The sequence below is a fragment of the Monodon monoceros genome, unplaced genomic scaffold (genome assembly GCF_005190385.1).
Source record: "Monodon monoceros isolate NGI ecotype Baffin Bay Population unplaced genomic scaffold, NGI_Narwhal_1 Contig4865_ctg1, whole genome shotgun sequence".
Taxonomy (NCBI): Eukaryota; Metazoa; Chordata; class Mammalia; order Artiodactyla; family Monodontidae; genus Monodon; species Monodon monoceros.
In genome coordinates this window covers 1-22,032 of record NW_021700731.1, presented here as the reverse complement: position 1 = coordinate 22,032, position 22,032 = coordinate 1, and the positions used below count along the sequence as shown (strand labels likewise).

The following is a 22,032-nucleotide window of genomic DNA, read 5'->3' as shown; positions in this document are numbered from 1 at the left end:
ACACCCGGGTTCCGAAAGTCCCCGGGGGAGGGTATTTCCCCTGACCCGCCTCGGGGCGGAGTGCGGGGCGGAGGGGTGGGGGCTGGGGGGCCGGAGAGGCGTGGCCCGAGCAGAGCTGGAAGGGGAGCCCGGACCTCCTGGGCCCACGCTGAGACGCGCCGGGCTGCAGCCGCGGAACCCCCTCGCCCCTCTGCCCCCCTGACTTCCCCTTCTCCCTTAGACCTCTCCACTCTCCGCCCTCCCACCTCCCCGACACCCCCTCAGGTCCCAGTGCCCCCTCTCCGGCGGGATTCCCTGACCTCTCTTCCCACTCTCACCGCTCCTGGGGTAGCGCTGAGGCAACCTCGCCTGGACCCTGTCCCCCTCACGTCCAGCCTCTCCTTTCTCTCTTCGCCCGCGCGCCAACTTCTCTCGTTTTTCTCTCTTCTCACATCCCGGGGACTGTCTCTGATACCCAATAACCTGTACTGACAAATCTGACTCCTGCCTCTTTGCCCTGAATCTCCACTCTTCCTCTCAACCCATCCCCCGACTGCCATCAACTTGACTCTTAGTTTCCCCTTCACTTTCTCAGCTTTTCCCCTTTCTCTGCTCCCCGCTCTTTCCCTCTGTCCTCACCCTCAGCTCCTCTGCCCTCCTCTGTGTCCCACCTCTCTGCTCCACGACCTCCCCTCCCACCCCCATTCTCACCCTCTGGGCCTCTCTGGAGCCTCTCCTTCCTGTTCTCTGCCCCCAGCGTTCCCCACCCTCCCCAAGGGGACCATGGCCACCATCCCGGACTGGAAGCTACAGCTGCTAGCCCGGCGCCGGCAGGAGGAGGCAGCCGTTCGTGGCCGGGAGAAGGCAGAGCAGGAGCGGCTGTCCCAGATGCCAGCCTGGAAGCGGGGGCTTCTGGAGCGCCGCCGGGCCAAGCTTGGTCTGTCTCCCGGGGAGCCTAGCCCTGCGCCTGGGACTACGGAGGCTGGACCTCCAGACCCAAACGAGTCTGCTGTCCTCCTGGAGGCCATTGGGCCAGTGCACCAGAACCGATTTATTCGGCAAGAGCGCCAGCAGCAGCAACAGCAGCGGAGTGAAGAGCTACTTGCAGAGAGACGGCCTGGGTCTTTAGAGGCCTGGGAGCGGAGACTCAGCCCTGGGGAGATGCGGGATCAGAGCCCCAAGGGAAGAGAGTCAAGAGAAGAGCGGCTCAGTCCCAGGGAAGCCAGAGAGAGGAGGCTGGGGATAGGGGGGGCTCGAGAGTCGAGCCCCAGGCCTGTGGAGGCTCGAGACTGGAGGCAGAGCCCAGGAGAGGCTGGAGACAGGAGCTCCAGACTGTCAGAGGTGAGGAAATGGAGGCTGAGCCCTGGAGAAACTCCAGAGCGGAGTCTGAGACTGGCAGAGCCTCAAGAACAAAGCCCCAGGAGAAAAGAGGTGGTGGAAAATAGACTGAGCCCGGTGGAGTCTGACAACCAGAAGTTGGGCCTGACAGAGGCCCATAAATGGACGCCGGACTCCAGAGAGTCTCAGGAACAGAGTTGGGTACAACCGGAGGCATCAGAGTGGAGGCTGAGCTCAGGAGAAGAAAGAAAAGACTGCTCAGAGGAATGTGGGAGACAAGAAGAGAGGCCAAGTCCAAGGATGGTCCCAGAAGAGATTACAGCGTCGTCAGAGACCCTGACAAGGGAGGCTCCAGACAGCAGTTCTGGAGGAGTGGAGGCAGCAGAACAGAGGCCCACCCCTGCGGAGGATGGCGAGAGGGGCTTGAGGCTGACAGAAGGGTGGAAATGGACCCTGAACTCTGGGAAGGTTCGAGACTGGACACCCAGGGACGCAGAGACTCAAACTCAGAAACCAGACCCTCCAGAGTCTGCTGAGAAGCACCTGAGTCCTCTCGCTGCAGAGGCTGGAGAAGGGGAAGCTGAGAAGGAGGAGGCAGGGGCTCAGGGCAGGCCTCTGAGCGCCCTGCAGAACCGCTGCTCTGTGCCCTCCCCCCTCTCACCAGAGGACGCTGGGACTGGAGGCTCTAGACAGCAGGAAGAGGAAGCAGGGGAACTCCGGCCCCCACCAGCAGCCCCTCTGTCTCCCCCACCCCCAGCCCCACCTGCCCCCCAGTCCCCTGGGGATCCCCTCATGAGCCGGCTGTTCTATGGGGTGAAGGCAGGGCCAGGGGTGGGGGCCCCCCGCCGCAGCGGACACACCTTCACAGTCAACCCCCGGCGGTCCGTGCCCCCTGCAGCCCCTGCCACTCCGGCCAGCCCAGCCACAGCTGACGCTGCAGTCGCTGGGGCTGGGAAGAAGCGGTACCCAACTGCCGAGGAGATCTTGGTTCTGGGGGGCTACCTCCGCCTCGACCGCAGCTGCCTTGTCAAGGGGTCCCCTGAAAGGCACCACAAACAGGTAGGGAGCAGCCAAGTCAGACTCCTCAGAAGCCCACTTGTCGGCTCTCTGTGGGCTCCTGTCTCTGTCTCATACGCCTGTATTCTTGTCTTGGTCTATGCGTTCTTGTTGATTCCTGCCACCACTCTTCCTCCCCTGCGCACACACCCTTCTCGTAGCCCTTCTTTTCCATTCACTTCCCAGCCCAAGGAGGCTGCCCCGCAAGCAAGCGCTGTCCTGGGTGTGTCCCTCTCAGGCTGTTCCCAGGCTGCTCACCCTCCGTTCCCTCAGGCTCTGAGCCCCCAGCCCCCCAGTTCTTTCCATTGCTGACTCTGTGACCCAACCCAGGCTGTCTGGTGGGAGACCTGAGCTGAGGCCACAGCCTGGAGCCTGTGAGGGCAGGGTATGCAGGGCAAAAGCACTTCCAGCCTTCCAGCGGGGAGGATGTCGGGGCGGGAAGCCTGGGGAGGTGGAGGGGTGGCTTTGGGCTTGTAGGGAGAAGTGAGCGGAGGAGGGTCTCACAGACCCGAGGACGAGGGGTGCGGAGGAGGGACACCGCAGGACAGCAGGGGGAGGGGAGTGGAACAGGGCTGGCCAAGGAGCAGAGAAGGCTTTCGAACCCCGAGTCTGCCCCATGGGAGAGACGCACACAGAGGCCATTTGAAGTGGGTGACCTCGAGGTTGCACACCCCCAGCTGGGCCGCTGCTTCAGACAGTACTCCCTTCTCTCTTGGGACAAGAAAAGCCTTCTCCTCTTCCAAAATACCCGCTCGCCACTCCCTCCCTGTCCTTCCTCCCTGGGCTTCCCCTCCCTCTCCAGAACTGGCTCAGCAGTTGGTTTTCCCCTCTCTTCCTGCCATCCCGGCCTCTCCCTCCTCTTGGGGTAGAAAGAAAGAGAAGTGAATTTGGAGGCACTGTGCTGAGAGCAGGGAGTACAATGGGAGTTAAGGACGGGATGGGGTGGGGGTGGGGTGGGGGCCGAGGCCAGCAGACGAAGGCAGCGCAGGGAAGTTGGCAACAGCCAAGCTGTCAGCCAAGCAGACTTCTCCCCCTGGCCCTGGCCCACGTCCTTCCCCACACACCAGTTTCCAGCTTGAAAAACTCTAAGGAAAGAGAGGTCTCTGCATCTAACATCTCTCCAGAGACTGGGAAGACCTTCCTAGTCTCCAGTTCTCATCTCATGTGTGACATTCTCAGACTTGTTTTTTGTGTCCTCAGTATCAGTGGGAAAGCACAGGGACCAAAGCTCAGGGTCACTTGAGACCCCAGTTCATCTTCACATGAGGCTTAAGCTCCCATCCCTGAGCTATGGTCCCTGAGTCTGTCCTGAGCTCTCGGACTGCTACCAGCCCCTTCCCCTTCAGGCTGGGCAGATGCAAGGAAGTAGGTGAGGAACGACCAGGGCGAGGTGTTCAGAGAAGTCACTTCCTGCTGTAGAGGTTGGCTTGTGCCTCTGGGGAGGAACAAAGAGGAGAAGGCGTGAATTTGGGGGCCCAAAGCCCAGGGACTGTCTGAGCGCAGGGCAGGACCTGTGAGGGTGACCATACCTAGGTCAGGGAGCAGGGGAGCCGGAAGCAGATCGCCCAAACAGGAAGCCTGGTGGGGGGGCAGCCGGAAGGCTGGTGGGGCTGAGTGGCAAATGCAGGGCCACGGGCCTGCCAGAACTGTGCTCAGGATGTGGTGAGAGAATAAGGAAGCAGCCGCCCGGGGTGGGGGTGGGGGTGGGGGTGGGGCTGGGGAAGAAGCAGCATAGAGTTCTCTAGGCCCAGACACCTTCCCCTCGGCCCTCCCTCAGGCCTTCTCCACTCGCCCAGCACCCTGCTCATCAGGGACAGGCATGTCCTGTCCCCAGCTGCCAGATCAGGAATATGAGGACCCTGCCACCCAACACTGCCCCCCTTCCCTAAATAACTCCTGTTTTGCAGGCTAATTCCATCAAATGTATCCCTGCCACTGGGAGAGAAATCCCAGCCCTGCCACTGGAGCCCAGGGGTTGGGCTGTGGCTGGTGCCCTTCCCCAGAGGCCCCTCTGGCAGGGAGACCAGCCCCTCCCCTCTCCAGCCCCCTTGTGACCTTATATAGCTGATGAGAGGAGTGAGTCACCCCCTCCGTACCCCCCACCCCACACACCCCATGCAGGCTGTGCATTCCTGAGAAGCCCAGTCAGAAGCTGGGGCGGGTGGTGAGGAGGGAAGCAGGGTGGGGGGAGAGAGACAAACATGGAGGGAGAGCAAATAAAATGGATCCTTTTCCAGAGCAGATAATAAACTACGCAGCTTGTTATCTCAAAAGGTGATATGAAAAGAAAACCGAAATGGGTTCCCAGAAGTTTGGGTAAATCTGTCAGCAATAGAATTAGTTCCTTTTGAGAAACTGGGATATAAGGGGTCTGGTTCCTGTCACTTGATTCTACCAGCCAGCTGTTCCACAGACACAGACTGGGGGTTGACTGTGTACAGACTGGACTGACCCCGCCCCCAGTATTCCCCCAGTGTTGGTCCTCTGTTGGGACCACATCTGAGGTCTGGATGAAGCCTTCCTTACCCATTGTGGCAACTTCCACATTTCTGTTGACAGCAGACACAAATAAGTAAACAAATAAGTAAATTCTCTGGTAGGTTAGGTTAGAAGGTGGTAAGCGATTATGGGAAAACATTAGAACAGGGACAAGTGGAACCTAGAGGGCCAGGAGGTAGGAGGAGCAAATATGACAGCTTTATAATAGCATGATGCAGAGAGAGGGAGCCATGGCTATATTTGGGGGAAGAGTGTTCCAGGCGGAGGGAACAGCCAGTGCAAAGGCCCTGAGGTAAGAGTGCCCCTGGTGGGGCTGGAGGAAATCACAGCCAGTGTGGCTGGAGTGGAGGAGGATGCTGGAGAGGAGTGGGGAGAGGCACACTGGCAGCCCCCTGTAGGCCTTGGCCGGTCTCTGGCTTTTGCTCCCAGTGAGGTAGGGGCCAATGCCAGGTTTGGACCCAGGGAGTGACACACACAGTCTCTGAGTTCTAGCTTCCCTCAGGGACCCAGGTGTTACCAACCACCTGTCCAGCCACCAGCCTGGTTTCTCTCCTCATACCCCAGTGTCTGCAGAGACTCAGGGGTGCTGGGCTGCAGCCCCGAGTTTCTCAGACGCCAGAGGAGGCCTGGGGAGATCATCTGGACCTTTCTGAGCAGTTCACATGGAATCCTCCTGTTTGTCTCCTTAATCGCTTTGGCTCCCAGAGTTAATCCCACCCTGCCCCTTCCCCCTGAGCTTCTTAGGAGGGCAAAGGGGAAGGGTAAAAAGGTAGTGAGAGCAGCTGGGGCTCGCCTGCTCTTGAGACAGTATGTTTAGGAAGGATTTTCTGCCCCGTCCAGATCCCTTCTGGTTATTTGCCTCTGTCTCTGCACGTCCCTTCTGGTGCACTCTCCACCCCCATGCCATGTTTGCCCGGACTTTCCTCTCTGCCCCTGTCACCTCCCCCAGCTGCACCTTTCAGGCACTCAGGCTCATCTTCTCCCTGTGTTTTGGGGAGAGACTCTTTTCCTCTGGGCTTTTCTGTTCGTCTCCGCTCCCCTCTCAGACCCAAGACCCTTTCCTGTGGGTCCACTCCAGCTGGAGGAGGGGAGTGAGGAGGGTAAAAGGGGCTGGTGACCAGGGTCCTGGGTTTCCCCCAACATCAAGGGGCCGAGGCTATGGAAACCATTGTGCCTGTCTTTGCTTTTGGTGGGGATCCCTCCCAGCCAGCTCTTTCCAGCTCTTTTCAAATCTCATCTCCTCTGGGTAGCCGTCCTGATTGCTCCCTGGGTGCCCAAAGACTCAGTTCTGATCATAGGACTTATCTCCATGTTTTTAATTTGTTTTTACCCTTCTGCCTCCCACACTCTAAAACCAGAACCTTGGTCCTGGGTTACTCACTTCTGCCACCTGGGCCCCCGCCAAAGCTCAGGTCAAAGTCAATGTTTCTGAAATAATATGATTGAAGAGGGAAAATCTGGGACTGGAGAGAGAGTACTGAAAGGACAACTGGCTTCCAGAGTGGCTGGGGAGGACAAAGTCAGCGAGTGCCCAAATCCAGTCCCCACTCTCCATCCTGCACCTGTTACCCTGCGGGCTTCCCCCTGCTGACCTCGCCTCCTCCCCCCTTTCTCTCCCACCCTCAGCTCAAGATCTCCTTCAGCGAGACAGCCCTGGAGACCACGTACCAATACCCCTCCGAGAGTTCGGTGCTGGAGGAGCTGGGCCCCGAACCTGAGGCCCCCAGTGTCTCCAGTCCCCCAGCGGCCCAACCCGACGACGAAGAGGATGAGGAGGAACTGCTACTGCTGCAGCCAGAGCTCCAGGGTGGGCTGCGCATCAAGGCCCTGATAGTGGGTGAGCGCGGGCTCCGCCGGCCCGACGGCGCCCCCTGGTGTTCGGAGTGGGCACTGCGGTCCAGGAGGGAGGGGGAGGATTTAATGTTGGCGCTTGGAAGCGTCTTGGCAGGGCCTCTAGCCCAACTGCTCCTTTCACAGATGGGAAAACGGAGGTCTTGGGAAGCGAAGTGCACGTGAGGTCTCCATATTTCAAAACCAGGCCTCTTTCTGAGCGCTCTAGTGTGGTTAAAAACACAGCGTTTGGATCAGACAGGCCTGAGTTTGAATTCCATCTTGTCTCTTAATTGTGGTGTGACCTCAGGGAAATCACCTGACCTCTGGCCTCAGTTTATTATTGTGAAATGGGGTTAATAATAACTACCTCTTGGAATTGTTGGGAGGGTTAAGTAATTTTTGTAGAACACCTAGGAACTACGGCTGGACATCAAATTACTTAACCTCTCCTGGGGGTTATTGTGAGATTAAACGAGTTATGAGAATGGCTGGCACAGAATCCAGGCTAAATGAGTGATGGCTGTTACTAGTAGTAACAGGCACTCAGGATGTGGAAGATATTACAAGATTTCCTACATGCCAACTGGCCTTCAGTGTGGGCAGTGGGTCGGGAAGGCGGGAAGCAGAGACCCTCACTCATTCTCTATCCTTATTGCCTCCTCTCCCACAGATGAGTCTTGCCGGAGGTGACCCTCTTCCAACACTGGGATATACCTCCCTCCTTCCCAGAACTGAAGATCCTGGAGCCCAGAAGATTCAGAGCAGACAGACCTTGAACATGAGACTGGCAGGGAAGGGCAACCAACATCTTCCAACTTGCTTTCCTCATCCTGTTTCTGGGGGCGGAGGCAACCGCACAGTTTCCACCCGCATCAGACATGCTGGTGCATCCTAGGTGATCCAAGATCCCCATCAAGTCCTGGGGAGGAGCACAGAACTCACGGGGTGCAGTGGGGGGGGGGGTACGGATGCAGCACCCTCTCCATCTCCATGGGCAGGGTAACTCTCCCCACAGCCTTCCTTGACTCCCCACCACCCCCTGAGGCTCTCGGGATTTAAGTACCCATGTCCCTGGGAGACCTGGCCCCCACTGCATTTACAGGCACCTCTCCCTCCTGTTCCTTAGGTCACTGCCCCTTTGTTTACAGCGCCTGCCTCCTCTCTTGACCACAGCCTGGTTTACAAAATCCCCCAGTTCCCAGCCCCACCTGCCAAAGTCCCGGGTTTACAAGCCACGTCTACTTGTGTGTCCACATAGAATCCTCTCCCCTGTCCCCTGAAGTCACCTCATTGGGGTGACCTGGGGGTATGGCTTCCTCCACCTTTGCTCAGTATTACTGTCTCAGTTTTCCCCAAGAGGGAAGGCTGGGAACCTTAACTCTGTATCCCCCTCTAGTTATTTAATTCTGTTACTCCTAGTGGTTCACAATTGAACTGAATTGCGAGGGTGTGGGGTGAGTAATGAGGCGCCTCAACTTTCTTCCCCCAATTCCCCTTCCTTCTCAATTGCCTGTTTTTTTTGGTTTTGTTTGTCTTTTTTTAACTTTCCGTAATAAAGTGGAGCTCTCTCCGACTCTCCTGCTGCTTCTTCTTTAGAAAAAGTGCATGTTGGGGGTGGGGTGGGCTCTGGGCTCCTCATTCCAGGCCTCTCCCTCCCATCTTCTTCTTAGCCGTGAAGAGGAAGCAGCCACGGCTGTGGGAGGGGAAAATGACGAAGGTGAACCAGGAACTCAGCAATGACTTGTAGAAAGGGCTCTGGGAGAGCCTGGCACTGGTTTCTCAAAGGACTAGCAGGTGAAGGACTGGATTTTTGTTGTTGTTGTTTCTTTGTTTGTTTGTTTGTTTTTGGCTGCGCCTCACGGCTTGCAGCATCTCAGTTCCTCGACCAGGGATTGAACCTGGGCCTCTGTGGTGAAATCGCCAAATCCAAACCCCTAGACCACCAAGGAACTCCCTGTTTTTTTTTAATTCTCTTTTTTTTTAATTAAATTTTTTTTTTTAGTCTAGGGCTGGTTTGAGAAAGGGCAGTTGAAGCATCCACTAGACTGGAAGCACCATGAGGACAAACTGTGTTGGTTGTGTTTACTGCAGCATCCCCATGCCTGGCACCTCGTAGACACAAAAATTTATTTTTAAAATGAATGACTGAGCAAATGAATGAAAAGATGAAAAGAGCCAAAAACTTGGAAGCAAAGGACACTCTGAATTGAAGGATTCTGGTATTCAGAAGCCTAGTGCAATGCAAGCAGCCAGATAGTATGTGATTAGTAGTGGCTAATCCAGAGGATTTTACTCCAAGACTCAGGACCATAAATAAGTCTCCTGAAATTGCTGCAAGTATAGTGTATGTACAGAAGTGCAGATTCCTCAAAAGGGTCTCCTCTGATAGACAATGGGATAATTCATGGCTTTGTGGCCCAAGTGTAGTTGGTACTGGGAGGTTTCCCCATTTCAATGAATTTTTATTTTCTACAAATGTAGAATATCTGTATTTTACTTATCAGTCTTTTTTTTTTTTTTTTAAGTTCTCCAGGCTAATAAAGACATGGTTAAGTAGTTGTAGTCCTTCTATCACTAGAGGATGCTCCTCTCAGACTAGTCAGAGGAGATTCCTTCTTTATTAAAAACAAAGTGTATTAGACAAATTGATCTTAAACATATGCCAAAGGTCTTTAATTTACCAGCAAGGGAACAAGCAAGGTGTCAAAAGAATGAGTCACTTCAGAGAGGATGGGGGTAGGAGGGAAACAGGATACTTACATTAGTAGCTAATTAGGTAAAGATCCTAATCAGTTGTGGCCCAGGAAAGCAGAAGCAAGAGGCTCTGAGGTGCCAGGGGTGTCCACAGTCCATTTCAGAAATAGAAAGCAGTGCATTCAGTAAGTTAATGGAGGCTTCCCTGGTGGTGCAGTGGTTAAGAATTCACCTGCCAATGCACGGGACACGGGTTCGAGGCCTGGCCCAGGAAGATCCCACATGCTGTCGAACGACTAAGGGCATGCACCACACTACTGAGCCTGCAGTCTAGAGCCCATGTGCCACAACTACTGAGCCCGTGCGCCTAGAGCCGGTGCTCCGCAATAAGAGAAGCCACTGCAATGACAAGCCGGCGCCGCCGCTCGCCGCAACCACAGTAAGCCTGCGTGCAGCAACGAAGACCCAACGCAGCCAAAAGTAAAAATAAACAAATAAATTTTTAAAAAAGAAAGAAAGAAGCCAATGATGTGGAGCTACCTGTGGCTGTTAATTGGAATAACAAATGTTTCTTTTCCCAGCGTAGTGTCGATAAATACAATTAATTGTAAAAGTATGAAGCAGGATCAAACAGAGGACGGCAGAGTCAAGCAGCAAACTCTGCTTATTTAAAATTAAGCAGTCACCAGTGAGTTTCTCAAGCAGTTAGCCAAAAAAAAAAAAAAAAAAAAATGCTGAATACAGTTTGCACATTCCTTAGTTTGCAGATCTTTTAAAATAACTTCCAGAGACAGCGCTAAGAAAAGAGGGCACCTTTATTTTTTCTCCACATCCCAAGTCTTCTCCTGCCTGGAGTCCTCTTTTAAGCCTAACCTGTATTCACTTCTGCGGAAAGTACCAGTCCTAGCAAAGATCACTTCTAATCAGCACGGCCTAATCTGTAATAAGCATGGACCTGATCCTCTAATTTGAAAGACTGCCCAACCAGCCGCGCGCGCGTGCGCACACACACACATACACTTTGCATTATTTTTGGCTCCATGGAACTTGCATGTCTATTTATTTATTTATTTTTGCGGTACTCAGCCCTCTCACTGTTGTGGCCTCTCCCGTTGCGGAGCACAGGCTCCGGACGCGCAGGCTCAGCGGCCAAGGCTCACGGGCCCAGCCGCTCCGCGGCATGTGGGATCTTCCCGGACCGGGGCACGAACCCGTGTCTCCTGCATCGGCAGGCGGACTCTCAACCACTGCGCCACCAGGGAAGCCCACATGTTCTATTTTTTATGTATCTTGTCTCCGCCCCCCTCAAGCCACTGTAAATTCTGTGAGGGATTTGTTTCTGATTGTTCTTTGGTATATCCCCGGAACTAAAACTGCCTAGCACACATTAGGCTCTCAGCGTTTGTGGAATGAAATGAGTGAGTGTAACACCCAGGAGTGACCAACAGAGGGCGAAAGAGAGATTCAGTGGGGGAGGAAATGAAAATGTTTTATCCCAAGCTTCGAGTACATTTCCGCAAGATTTGACTTCGCTCGGCCACCGTAGTGCTTAGGCCGGAAAAAGTACAGCTACTTCCGGCTTCCGAGGTCCGGGAAGATTGCTTTGGGCTGTTGTAAACCGAACCCCCAGATCCTAAGGCAGCTTCTTTGTGGAACAGAGGCTACGGCCCGGGGCTTAAGGCCTCCGGGTGACCCACCCGGCCGCCAGCGAGGCTGCTCGAGACACTTTCAGGGCCGGGAATAGGGAGCGTGAGTCGCCATGGCGACGCCGGCGGGGCTGGAGCGCTGGGTGCAAGACGAGCTGCACTCGGTGCTGGGACTGAGCGAGCGGCATGTGGCCCAGTTCCTCATCGGTACCGCGCAGCGCTGCGCCTCGGCAGAGGAGTTCGTGCAGCGCTTGCGAGACACCGATACCCTGGACGTCAGTGGGCCGGCCCGGGACTTCGCCTTGAGACTCTGGACCAAGGTGCGGGGTGGGGGTGGGGGTGGGGGGGCGGGCATGGGAGCGGCAGGAGAGGGGGTGGAGCGGGGGCGGCGCCCCCAGGTTATTTGTCCTGGTGAGGTCGGGCTAACTGTCCAACCGAGAATTAAGTAAGCTCAGTTCACCAGCATTTCTTCTTTGTCCGTTATCGCCTACGGGCTGGACGTCTACTTCCGTGGAGAAGATTGAGGATGGTTTAAGTGTGTTGGATTAAGCGCTATAGAGCAGTGTTTCTCAAACTTTAACAGGTACAGGATTCATCCAGGGCTTTTGTTAAAATGCGGGTTCCGATTCGGTAGGTTTGGGATGGATTCTTCGTTTCTTCATTTCTAACAAATCTAACAAGTTTACAGGTGATGGCTGGTGGTCCATAGACCATCCTTTGAATAGCGAGGCTATAGAATAGATGTGTAGGCCCGTGCTGTGGGAGGGCAGAAGGGGTGGGAGTTGGGATCGGGAAAAGCAGACCCAAAGATTCCCTGGAATTTGTCAGGTAGAGAGGGGAGAAGAGTACAGGTGTAAAGGTTAGCTCCTGGAAGACAAGACTGTATTTCTTTTTTTAATGAAATATTTTTAAAATAAATTTATTTATTTTATTTTTGGCTGCGTTGGGTCTTCGTTGCTGCACGTGGGCCTTCTCTAGTTGCGGAAAGCAGGGGCTACTCTGCGTTGCGGTGTGTGGGATTCTCATTGCAGTGGCTTCTCGTTACAGAGCATGAGCTCTAGGCTCGCAGGCTTCAATAGTTGTGGCACGTGGGCTCAGTAGTTGTGGCTTGTGGGCTCTAGAGCGTCCGCTCAGTAGTTTTGGTGCAGGGGCTTAGTTGCTCCGCGGCATGTGGGATCTTCCCAGACCAGGGCTCAAACCCATGTCCCCTACATTGGCAGGCGGATTCTTAACCACTGCGCCACCAGGGAAGCCCGACAAGACTGTATTTCTTGTCTTTGTATTCCTACCACCTACCTGCACCTTGCAGAATTAGAGCTTAGAAAGTATCCAGTAATACTAAAAGTGTTGAGCTTGTTCAGAGAATGGTGGATAACCTGGTGTGGATATCCCATAAGGTGCTTGGTGAGAAGTGAGGTTAGAATGTAAGGGATGGGAGGGTAGGAACTTTATGTTAATCTGTTTACCAGTGTATCCCTGGAGTCTGGTACAGTGCCAGGCCTCTGCACAACAATCCTGGCCAGTCCTTGGGTAGGAATGACTTAGTCATTGGGAAGAACAGAGGCTGAGCAGTTGAGAATTGGATATGAGAATGTAAACTCTGTGAGGGCAGGAGTTTTTGTCTCTTTATTTATCCCTGTATCCCTAGTACCTAGCAGTGGGTGCACGGGACAGGCTTCGATAAATGTTTGTTAAATGAACGACTGAAAAGAAGTTTGGAAGCTGAGAGGCCCTATTCAGGCTGATGGACATGGTGTGAAGCCTTGGGGAAGAGAGAGGATGAAGGCTGGTTTAAGGTCAAGTTACTCCTTAAATTAGGAACAGGGCAGAGTAGGTGGGCAGGGATCAGGAGTTGGTCACACCCCCTTATCCTCTCCTCTTCTGACAGGTCCCAAGGAAGGCTGTGGTGGAAAAGCCAGCTCGGGCAGCAGAGCGAGAGGCCAGAGCCCTGCTGGAAAAGAACCAATCCTACAGGTTGCTGGAGGACAGTGAGGAGAGCAGCGAGGAGACTGTAGGCAGGGCCGGGAGCAGTCTCCGGAAGAAGCTGAAAAAACGGAAACACCTCAGGAAGAAACGTCAGGAGGAAGAGGAAGAAGAAGAGGAGGAAGAGTTTTCTGAGAAAGGAAAGAGGAAGACACAGTAAGTCAGAAGTAGGGTGAGAGAGGATGGGGCAGGTGGATGATGGGACAGTAAGCCTCTGGATGCCCTTAGTTAATGCTCCGGGCTGGGCTGCAGGGGGAGTAAACAGCAGACGGAGAAGCCAGAGTCAGAGGATGAGTGGGAGCGGACAGAGCGAGAGCGCCTTCAGGACCTGGAGGAGCGCGATGCGTTCGCCGAGCGGGTTCGGCAGCGGGACAAGGACCGGACTCGCAACGTCCTGGAGCGGTCAGACAAGAAGGTGTGTAGGAGCAGCACGTCCCGTCAGTGCCCAGAAGATCCCTGGGTCCAGTGTGAGGTTGGGTGTGATGGCAGATAGTGATCTCTGGGAAGACAAGGGGCTGCCTCCAGTGATCTGGTCATGTCCTTGGGTCTTTGGGCTAAGGTGGCTCTCTGCTGAACCTGCAGCCCCAGAGATTCCTCAGTGAAGGGGGAACATTTCTTTGTGCCGGGGAACATTTTTTTTGCTAGGGAACATCAGGATGATACCTGTGATTCTAGAAGGGCAGTGGCTGTGGGTGTGGGGACTTTTGGCCACTCTTGCCTTCTTCTCCTAGGCTTATGAAGAGGCTCAGAAGCGCCTCAAGATGGCTGAGGAAGACCGGAAAGCCATGGTGAGTCCCAGTGCCCAGGAAGACAAAAGGAAAGACTTACTGAAGGAGTGTGGTTAAGGATAGGGAGAAAGTGTGCACAGGAAGTGCAGTGGGGCTGCTGGTGGGGTGTTGGGTCTCTGGAGGAGGGGGCTTGGTTGACAGGAGCCTGCTGAGGGTGGATTAAGTTGTAGAGGGAAGAAAACGGCCCAGAAACCCTCTTTGACTCCTAGGATCAGATCACACTGTGTGTTAGTGAGGGGAGTGTGAGCTTTCCCTGTTCCTGAGACTTAAAGAGATGTACTCCAAAGGCAGCTGGGTGTTCAAGGGGCGGCTGCAGGACAGGGGCAGAGCAGAGTCCTGCTGCCCACGGGCATGCTGACCCCTGAGCTTGGGTACAGCATCTCCACATACCTTCTTACCACCTGATCCCTCCGTGCCCCACGGGGCCTTGTGATCTCCCACTGGTTTCCTGATTTGGTCTTCTCACTGCACGGGGACAGAGCCCTTGTAATTCATAAACTGGACTTGTTATGGGGTTAGCCTAGGTAGGGTTGCAGTTTTCCAAAGGCCTGGTCTTCCCATTAAGTCACACTTAGATTTCCCCAAAGAATTTTGAGGCTCTTGGTGTCCTGAAAATGGCCTAGTGGCCATCAGCTCTCTCCTGACATATCCATCTCAGCTCACACCCCACAAAGTGACTGTGGCCAGACTTCTGAGACATCTCTCGTTGCTGGTGTAGTGTTTTTACTTTCCTGAATTTTTCTTTTCTTTTTCAATTATGAAAATTTTCAAACAAATAGGAAAGTTGAAAGAATAGTATAAGGCAATTTTTAAAAAATTTTATTTATTTATTTATTTATATTTTGGCTGAGTTGGGTCTTTGTTGCTGCGCGTGGGCTTTCTCTAGTTGCAGCGATGGGGGCCTATTCTTCATTATGGTGCGCGGCCTTCTCACTGCGGTGGCTTCTCTTGTTGTGGATCACGGGCTGTAGGCATACAGGCTTCAGTAGTTGTGGCGTGTGGGCTCTAGAGCGCAGGCTCAGTAGTTGTGGCGCACGGGCTTAGTTGCTCCGTGGCATGTGGGATCTTCCCAGACCAGGGCTCGAACCTGTGTTCCCTGCATTGGCAGGCGGATTCTTACCCTTGCGCCACCAGAGAAGTCCCTGCAATGCCTATGTAAATGGCGGCTTTTTTCTTTTCCTCTCTTTTTGAACCATTTAAAAGTTTTAGACATCATGGCATTTTGTCCCATCAGCATGTACCTGGTAAGATATTTCTCTAAAACCACAGTGCCTTTGTCACACCCAGGCAGATGTTTCTCATATATCAACTAAGAACCTGCCTACAGTAAGATTTCTCCAGTTACCCCAAAATGTCTTTAATAACTGCTTTTTGCAAACTGGAATCCAGTCAGGGTTCACGCATTGCATTTGGTTGTTAGGTTTCTTCAGTTTGTTTCACTTCCGCCTTCTCTCTCTTTCTTTCTGTCTCATCTTGTACCGTGTCCTACATTCTGGATTTATCTGATCCTTATCTTGTGGTATTAAGTTCTGTCCCAGTGCTTTCTTTAAAGTGGAAATTGGGTCCACAGCTTGCTTAGACTCAGATTAAACAGCTGTGGCAGCAACACCTCTTGGGTGGTGATGTGCACGTCATATCAGGGGGACACACTGTCCAGCTGTGTGCGCGTTAGTGCTGGTATCCTTCCTGCCAACAGCCTCTCAGCTAATGGTTTAGCAACCACTGCTAATCCTTTCCTGAATCACTTATGTCATGGGGGATTGCAAAGTAGTGATTTTTGGATCCTGACATTCCTTCTACATTTATCAGTTAGCCTTTTTATATAAAGAAGAACTTTTCCTCAACAACAAGGAATGGGCTACAGTGCCTTCCTCAAAGTGAGGGCAAATGCTTAATTGTTTCCTTTTAATTACTAATTTTCAGAGTAAAGAGTCTGCTGTAATATTCACCTCACCGGTGACAGAAGTTTTTTTCCTGTTGTTTGTACGCATGTCATGTTGGACTCATGAATTTTTACTTCTCAGTATTTTATAATTGCATATCATTATTCTTTTTGATGCTCAAATTGTCCTGATTTCTTGCCCATATTTTAAAAAGACATCCATCTGCCTCACCCATCAGGCCGAAGGAGTATTTGATTGTGGTACTCAGATCAGGTCATGAGCATAAACTCCATTTTAAGACGTGATAGAACAAACAAGAAAAACCAAGCAATTAAATCAGGGCCCCCAAGGGGAGGGCAGCAGTGGGGTTTTGTTGCTGCAGTAGAGGAGCTTGTTGTGAACACAGGGAAGATTGTGTTGCCACAGTGGGAGGGCTTAGGGTTAGGGTCCAGAAAGGCCTTCAGCATGTGGCCAGTCTTCTGTCATCCACAGTGTGTCCTGAAAAACCTGTATTGAAAGGAAACACGTAGAAGCCAAATGACCCATTGTCTGAGGGGGAGAAGTTAGTCCCCGAGCTAAACATCCCTCATTACATTTTGCCTCACAGAACCACTCTCTGATGCTTCCAACCTTTTTGTGTGTGATTTATTTTTCCCTTTTCCTCAAACTGCAGTCATTTGGTTCAAGACCGGGGAGCATATCACTGGGGAGGAAGAATACCTATTTTTGGCTCACCCAGGGTTTCCAACTGTCTCAGTTGTTTTCAGTTTGAGACCTGTGCTTCCAAATGCTGGTATCAGCTATTATGTTTTTCCCCTTTCCACTAAGTCGAATAAAACAGCAAGAGTACAATATAAAATATGCACATAATCACCTTAGCTCTAGTGAATTTATATTGGTAAAGATGGTCAGGCTGCCTGGAAGGACGTCCAGCTGGGTCCTCCTGCTGGACAGCAGCGTGTGGGCCCAGCGTTGGGCATGTCGTCAGTCACGTTGTCCAGTGCAGAGGGAAGGAAGGTAGAGGACACATCTTTAGGTTCTCTTGCCGGCCTGTCGGAGGTTGTCACTCTTAGGGGTATGTGAGGAAAAGGGTCACTCTTCCAGCGAGAAGAGGCTCTGACTGCCCTGGGCTGACCCAGGTCCCTGAGCTGCGGAAGAAATCCCGCCGAGAATACCTGGCCAAGCGGGAGCGCGAGAAGCTTGAGGACCTGGAGGCCGAGCTGGTGGACGAGGAGTTCCTCTTTGGGGATGTGGAGCTGAGCCAACATGAGCGGCGTGAGCTCAGATACAAGCGGCGAGTGCGGGATCTGGCCCGGGAGTACCGGGCGGCTGGGGAGCAGGAGAAGCTGGAGGCCACCAATCGTTACCACATGCCCGAGGAGACGCGAGGACAGGTGAGGCGAGGGGGTTACCGCTTCAGCCCCGGTCCCCGAGCAGATGGGAGGGAAGGCTTCCGGGGCTTGGGCGGTGGCTTGGCTGGCCCCTTCCTTGCCTTGCCTTTCTCTGGGGGCGGGGGTAGCGGCTGGGGAGGGGGTGCTGGGCAGAGAGGGCAGCTCTGTCTCCACGTGCCCCTCTCTCTTTAGCCAGCACGAGCGGTGGATCTAGTGGAGGAGGAGTCCGGTGCCCCTGGGGAGGAGCAGCGGCGCTGGGAGGAGGCCCGGCTTGGGGCAGCGTCCCTGAAGTTTGGGGCCCGAGATGCTGCCTCCCAGGAGCCCAAGTATCAGCTGGTGCTGGAGGAAGAGGAGACCATTGAGTTCGTCCGGGCCACTCAGCTCCAGGGTGATGAGGTGAGGGGGTGGGCGCTGGGATGTCCCGAGGAGTGTGGGAGCCGGCCCTGAAACTCACAGCCCTTCTCCTCCTTCTCAGGAGCCGTCAGCCCCACCCGTTCCAACCCAGGCCCAGCAGAAGGAGTCCATCCAGGTGGTCCGCCGCAGCCTCCCGGTGTTCCCGTTCCGCGAGGAGCTGCTGGCCGCCATTGCTAGCCATCAGGTCCTCATCATCGAAGGCGAGACAGGCTCGGGCAAGACCACCCAAATCCCACAGTACCTCTTTGAGGAGGTATGGCAGCCTCAGCCTCCGCTGGCACTGACCGGCACAGTCCTGTCAGCATCTTTACGTGGGATTTTGAGTAGTCACTTTCCTTCTGTATTTCAGTCCTTTAGTCTTTTCTGCTAAGTGGTGAGGTTCTCGAGAATAAGGACCACACCCTTTTCATGCTTCTGTTCACACTTCCTGCCACGGTGTCCATGCCCGATAGGTGTTCTGTAGGTTAGTGTTGGAAGGAGGTATAGACGGTTAGATGGTGGCGTGTGGGTGTGAACATGGACCCCGCTCCACCAGCCCGGCCTCTGCTCCTCCTCAGGGCCAAGGAATGAGGAGTGAAAAGACTTTTCCTGCTTTTTTACCTTCCCTTGATCCCCTTGCTTTTGGGTCTGCCCAGCCGGTCAGTCCTTTTCCAGCTTGAATCTCGCATAGCCCCGAACTTGATGACCCAAAGGGCTGGCACTGCCTAGGGCTGGGTGAGGACCCTTTGTGGGCCCTGGGTCTGCCATCCTATCTGTTTGCCCTTCTTGTCTGGTTTTCTGCTCTGTCTGTTTCTCTGTTCCCCCTGCCCTGCATTTCCAACTTCTCTGAATTGCTGGGCCCCAGCTGCATATTTGTCAAAAGGAAAGCCGCCTCTTTCTTCTTGTCATGCAGGGTTACACAAAGAAAGGTGTGAAGATTGCCTGCACCCAGCCCCGGAGAGTGGCAGCCATGAGTGTGGCTGCCCGAGTGGCCCGGGAGATGGGTGTGAAGCTTGGGAATGAGGTGAGATCTGTGGGGACTGAGGGACGAGGGGAGCCCCTAGGGTCTGGGACTCAGCCCCCGCTGCCTGCAGGTCCCCTCAACCTCCACCGGTCCAGGTGCTCACCCTTGTCCCTTTGCCCTCCCTTCTGGGGGCAACAGCCCAACTGTCGATCACTAATGGCCCACATGACAGGTCGGCTACAGCATCCGCTTTGAGGACTGCACATCAGAGCGAACTGTCCTGCGCTACATGACGGATGGGATGCTTCTCCGGGAGTTCCTCTCTGAGCCTGACCTTGCGAGTTACAGGTACGCACAGGCCCCCCAGCTCCCACGAGAGGGGGCGCTGCCCGCCTTCACCTCCCTCCGGTCTGCTGCCCTCCTGTTCTTCAGTACCCTCCTTTATCTCCTTTAATCTTTGGCTTTTCCCTCCTATTTTCCCACCTGGCCATTTTGGCCATTGTTTTCTCTTCTGATTTATCCACCAGTTCTTTTTTCTTAAATTATTTATTTATCTATTTTTGGCTGTGTTGGGTCTTCGTTGCTGCGCACGGGCTTTCTCTAGCTGTGGCGAGCAGGGGCTACTCTTCGTTGCGGTGCACGGGCTTCTCATTGCGGTGGCTTCTCTTGTTGTGGAGCACGGGCTCTAGGTGCATGGGCTTCAGTAGTTGTAGCACGTGGGCTCAGTAGTTGTGGCTCCTGCACTCTATAGAGCGCAGGCTCAGTAGTTGTGGCGCATGGGCTTAGTTGCTCCACGGCATGTGGGATCTCCCTGGACCAGGGTCTGAACCTGTGTCCCCTGCCTTGGCAGGCGGATTCTTAACCACTGCGCTACCTGGGAAGTCCTGTCCACCAGTTTTTGAATCTTTATGGTTCGAACAGTCTTATAACTGAGATGGGCCCGGAGGGTAGAAGAGGCTACAGAGAAAGCCTTTCTGTGTCTCCCCAATTGTTCCCAGAGTTCAGAAAACAACCAGGATGGTAGAATGGTGCTGTGGCTACTTGAGAAGCCACGTGAAGACCACTTGCAAAAACTTAGAATGTTAAGCTTGGAGGGGAAAACTCAGACATCCTGGTTCCCTCTAAATATGTGAAGGGCTATTATTACATGAGAAAGGGACCAGACTTGTTTTATGTGACCCCAGAGAGCACAGCTAGGAGCCATGGGGGAGGTTACAGGGAGGCGGATTTCAGATCAATACCGACAAGCCATAGTGTGGCAGAGATTGCGGGGGCTGTCAGAGTGCTTGCGCCCTGACTCTTAAGCCTCTGGCCCACATCTTGGAGTGGCTTGATCTGTGAATAATGAGTTCTCAGTGCCAGCATTGGCCAAGCAGGGGTTGGATGAGCATGTCTTGTGGGGAAGAAGTGATTCATGGATGGGATGAGGGTGGAGCCAGGCCAGCTGAGCAGTACTTGCCTTTTCAGCTCTTAGGAGACTGGATTTCCGGTCCTAGAAGGTTACACTGGAGCAATGGGACAGATATGATTTGGTCCTTTTCTCAGAGGAAAAACCTCTGAGAACCCATGGAGGCCACCTAATGCGAGAGTGTTCAGGCTGTGGGGTTTTCCCATCACGCCAGCCTGCTTTGTGAAATGGCTGAGGACTTCACCATCATGGTCACAGTTAGGCACAAAGGGTTGAAGTGGGGGATGAGCTCCTGCGGGCTTGGCAGGAAATCCAAAGACTAGAGCAGGGAGAAAGAAGGTGACACACATATAGCTAAGTTACGAGGAGACCAAGAAGCCTGCAGAGTCCTCTCAGGTTGGGGTGGGAGGGCTCATCCGGCCCCTCTCTCCAGAAAGAGGCATCAGGGCCAATCAGGGATGCACGGCAGGTGCCCCAGAGGACCCCGGGGGCTTCGGGGCTGTTCACATCGTGGTGCTTCAGGTGTCTGTTCCTTCCTAGCCAGGCTGGGGGCCTGTCCTCTCATCCGGCGACCCCAGTGTCCCCTCCTGCATTAGCCACCTCCCCTTGCTCACTGGTGACCCCGTTCCTTCCTCAGCGTGGTGATGGTGGATGAGGCCCACGAACGGACCCTGCACACAGACATTCTCTTTGGGTTGATCAAGGATGTTGCTCGATTCCGACCTGAGCTCAAGGTCCTGGTGGCTTCAGCCACACTGGACACTGCCCGCTTTTCCACCTTCTTTGACGACGCCCCCGTCTTCCGGATCCCTGGACGCAGGTTTCCAGTTGACATCTTCTATACCAAGGTGCCCCCTCAGGGAGGTTGGGCTTAAGAGTGAAGGCAGTGGAGCCTTTGAAGGAGATTGTCCCAAGGAGGGGAGGACGGGATGGAGAGTCCAAAGGGAAACTGGGGTAAAGTGTATGTCGAGCTGGGAGGAGAGGAAGGGATTTGCCTGAGCAGGTGGCCTTCCTGCGGCCCTGCCTCCTCCCCCACAGGCCCCGGAGGCAGACTACCTGGAGGCCTGCGTGGTGTCTGTGCTGCAGATTCACGTGACCCAGCCCCCGGGCGACATCCTGGTGTTCCTGACGGGACAGGTGCGTGATGTGGGGGGGGGGGGTGATGTGTGAACCCCAGGGGAAGACAGGGCTGGCAGGTCAGCCTCTCGTGACTCTGGGTCCCACACAGCTCTCCCCACCCAAATCCAGGAGGAGATTGAGGCTGCCTGTGAGATGCTCCAGGATCGCTGCCGCCGCCTGGGCTCCAAAATCCGGGAGCTCCTGGTGCTGCCCATTTACGCCAACCTGCCTTCCGATATGCAGGCGCGGATCTTCCAGCCCACGCCCCCTGGGGCACGGAAGGTCAGTTGGAGAAACCCACATTCTTCACCCCTGTGGTTCACGCAACTAGTAGTGAAAAGGAAAGTGTGTGCCTGCCCTGTGCAAGGTGTGTCCTGGGCACTGCTGCAGCTGCGAGGCGGGGTGGCAGTTCCTTGCCTCTGGAGCTGGAGAGAGAGGGTGATGACAGCGGGAATGGCGAGATAGCCAAATGTGTGATCCAGAAAGTGAGCGTGGTAGAGGTGCAGAGGAGAAGGGAGGCCCTTGGTGTGCCAGGAGGTGGGATTTGGTCTGGAGGACCTTTAGGGAAGATGATGGGGGAATATCAGAGGAAGGCTTAAGGGGTGTCTGAAGTCAGAGTACTCCAACAGGCTTAGGGGAAGGCTCACATGGTGAAGTAGTGGGAGACAGCCTAAAAACAACTTTGAATGGTGATCAGAGAGGGCCTTTGATGGCAGGAGGAAGAGTGTGGACTTTAGACCAGTTAGTGGCCATCGAAGGATTTTGAGCAAAGATGTAACTTTTCATTCAACAAATATTTAAAGAGTTCCTCCCACGTTCCAGGTACTGTTCTAGGGGATGAGGATACAGCAATGAACAACACAAGTCGCTAGCCTCCTGGAGTTTAGTCTAATGTAAGTTAGGAGACAGTGAGCACATGAACGCCTGATATCGATTCGTGGCAAATGCTCTGAAGAGTCACAGTGCGGCATGGGAAGACGGAGGCTGACCCTGGGCTGTCAGGAGAGGAATGGCAGGAAGGGATTTTCCTTAGGGTGTAGGGAAGGCCTCTCCCTCTC

The 22,032-nt window shown here is 54.1% G+C and overlaps 2 protein-coding genes across 6 annotated transcripts; both read left to right on the top strand.

The window, feature by feature from the left end:
* The first annotated feature begins 133 nt into the window (after positions 1-133).
* Positions 134-8,309, top strand: LOC114889151 (phostensin-like). 2 transcript variants are annotated; one of them, XM_029212253.1, is made up of 3 exons: positions 134-2,376; positions 6,499-6,679; positions 7,376-8,309. In XM_029212253.1, the coding sequence occupies exons 1-3, from the start codon at positions 763-765 to the stop codon at positions 7,393-7,395; spliced, it is 1,815 nt and encodes a 604-aa protein (XP_029068086.1). In that variant the 5' UTR covers positions 134-762; the 3' UTR covers positions 7,396-8,309. The 2 variants fall into 2 exon arrangements, with proteins under 2 accessions (XP_029068086.1, XP_029068002.1); XM_029212169.1 differs by having other exon boundaries at positions 6,499-6,709; positions 7,376-8,308.
* Positions 8,310-10,973: 2,664 nt separating this feature from the next.
* LOC114889255 (pre-mRNA-splicing factor ATP-dependent RNA helicase DHX16) lies at positions 10,974-21,908 on the top strand. 4 transcript variants are annotated; one of them, XM_029212638.1, is made up of 13 exons: positions 10,974-11,365; positions 12,934-13,184; positions 13,281-13,443; positions 13,760-13,816; positions 16,839-17,093; positions 17,283-17,486; positions 17,566-17,757; positions 18,397-18,507; positions 18,680-18,795; positions 20,493-20,703; positions 20,894-20,992; positions 21,104-21,256; positions 21,797-21,851. In XM_029212638.1, the coding sequence occupies exons 1-13, from the start codon at positions 11,159-11,161 to the stop codon at positions 21,806-21,808; spliced, it is 2,031 nt and encodes a 676-aa protein (XP_029068471.1). In that variant the 5' UTR covers positions 10,974-11,158; the 3' UTR covers positions 21,809-21,851. The 4 variants fall into 4 exon arrangements, with proteins under 4 accessions (XP_029068471.1, XP_029068384.1, XP_029068216.1 ...); XM_029212551.1 differs by having other exon boundaries at positions 21,084-21,256; XM_029212383.1 differs by having other exon boundaries at positions 21,104-21,908.
* The last annotated feature ends 124 nt before the right edge of the window (positions 21,909-22,032 follow it).

Excerpts from the sequence above, each read along its gene's own strand:
- LOC114889151 (XM_029212169.1), top strand. The coding sequence starts at position 763 with ATGGCCACCATCCCGGACTGGAAGCTACAGCTGCTAGCCCGGCGCCGG. Across the intron at positions 2,377-6,498 it reads CTGAAAGGCACCACAAACAG|CTCAAGATCTCCTTCAGCGA; the intron begins GTAGGGAGCAGC and ends TCCCACCCTCAG. Across the intron at positions 6,710-7,375 it reads CATCAAGGCCCTGATAGTGG|ATGAGTCTTGCCGGAGGTGA; the intron begins GTGAGCGCGGGC and ends CCTCTCCCACAG.
- LOC114889255 (XM_029212383.1), top strand. The coding sequence starts at position 11,159 with ATGGCGACGCCGGCGGGGCTGGAGCGCTGGGTGCAAGACGAGCTGCAC. Across the intron at positions 17,758-18,396 it reads CACAGTACCTCTTTGAGGAG|GGTTACACAAAGAAAGGTGT; the intron begins GTATGGCAGCCT and ends CTTGTCATGCAG. Across the intron at positions 18,796-20,492 it reads CCTGACCTTGCGAGTTACAG|CGTGGTGATGGTGGATGAGG; the intron begins GTACGCACAGGC and ends TTCCTTCCTCAG.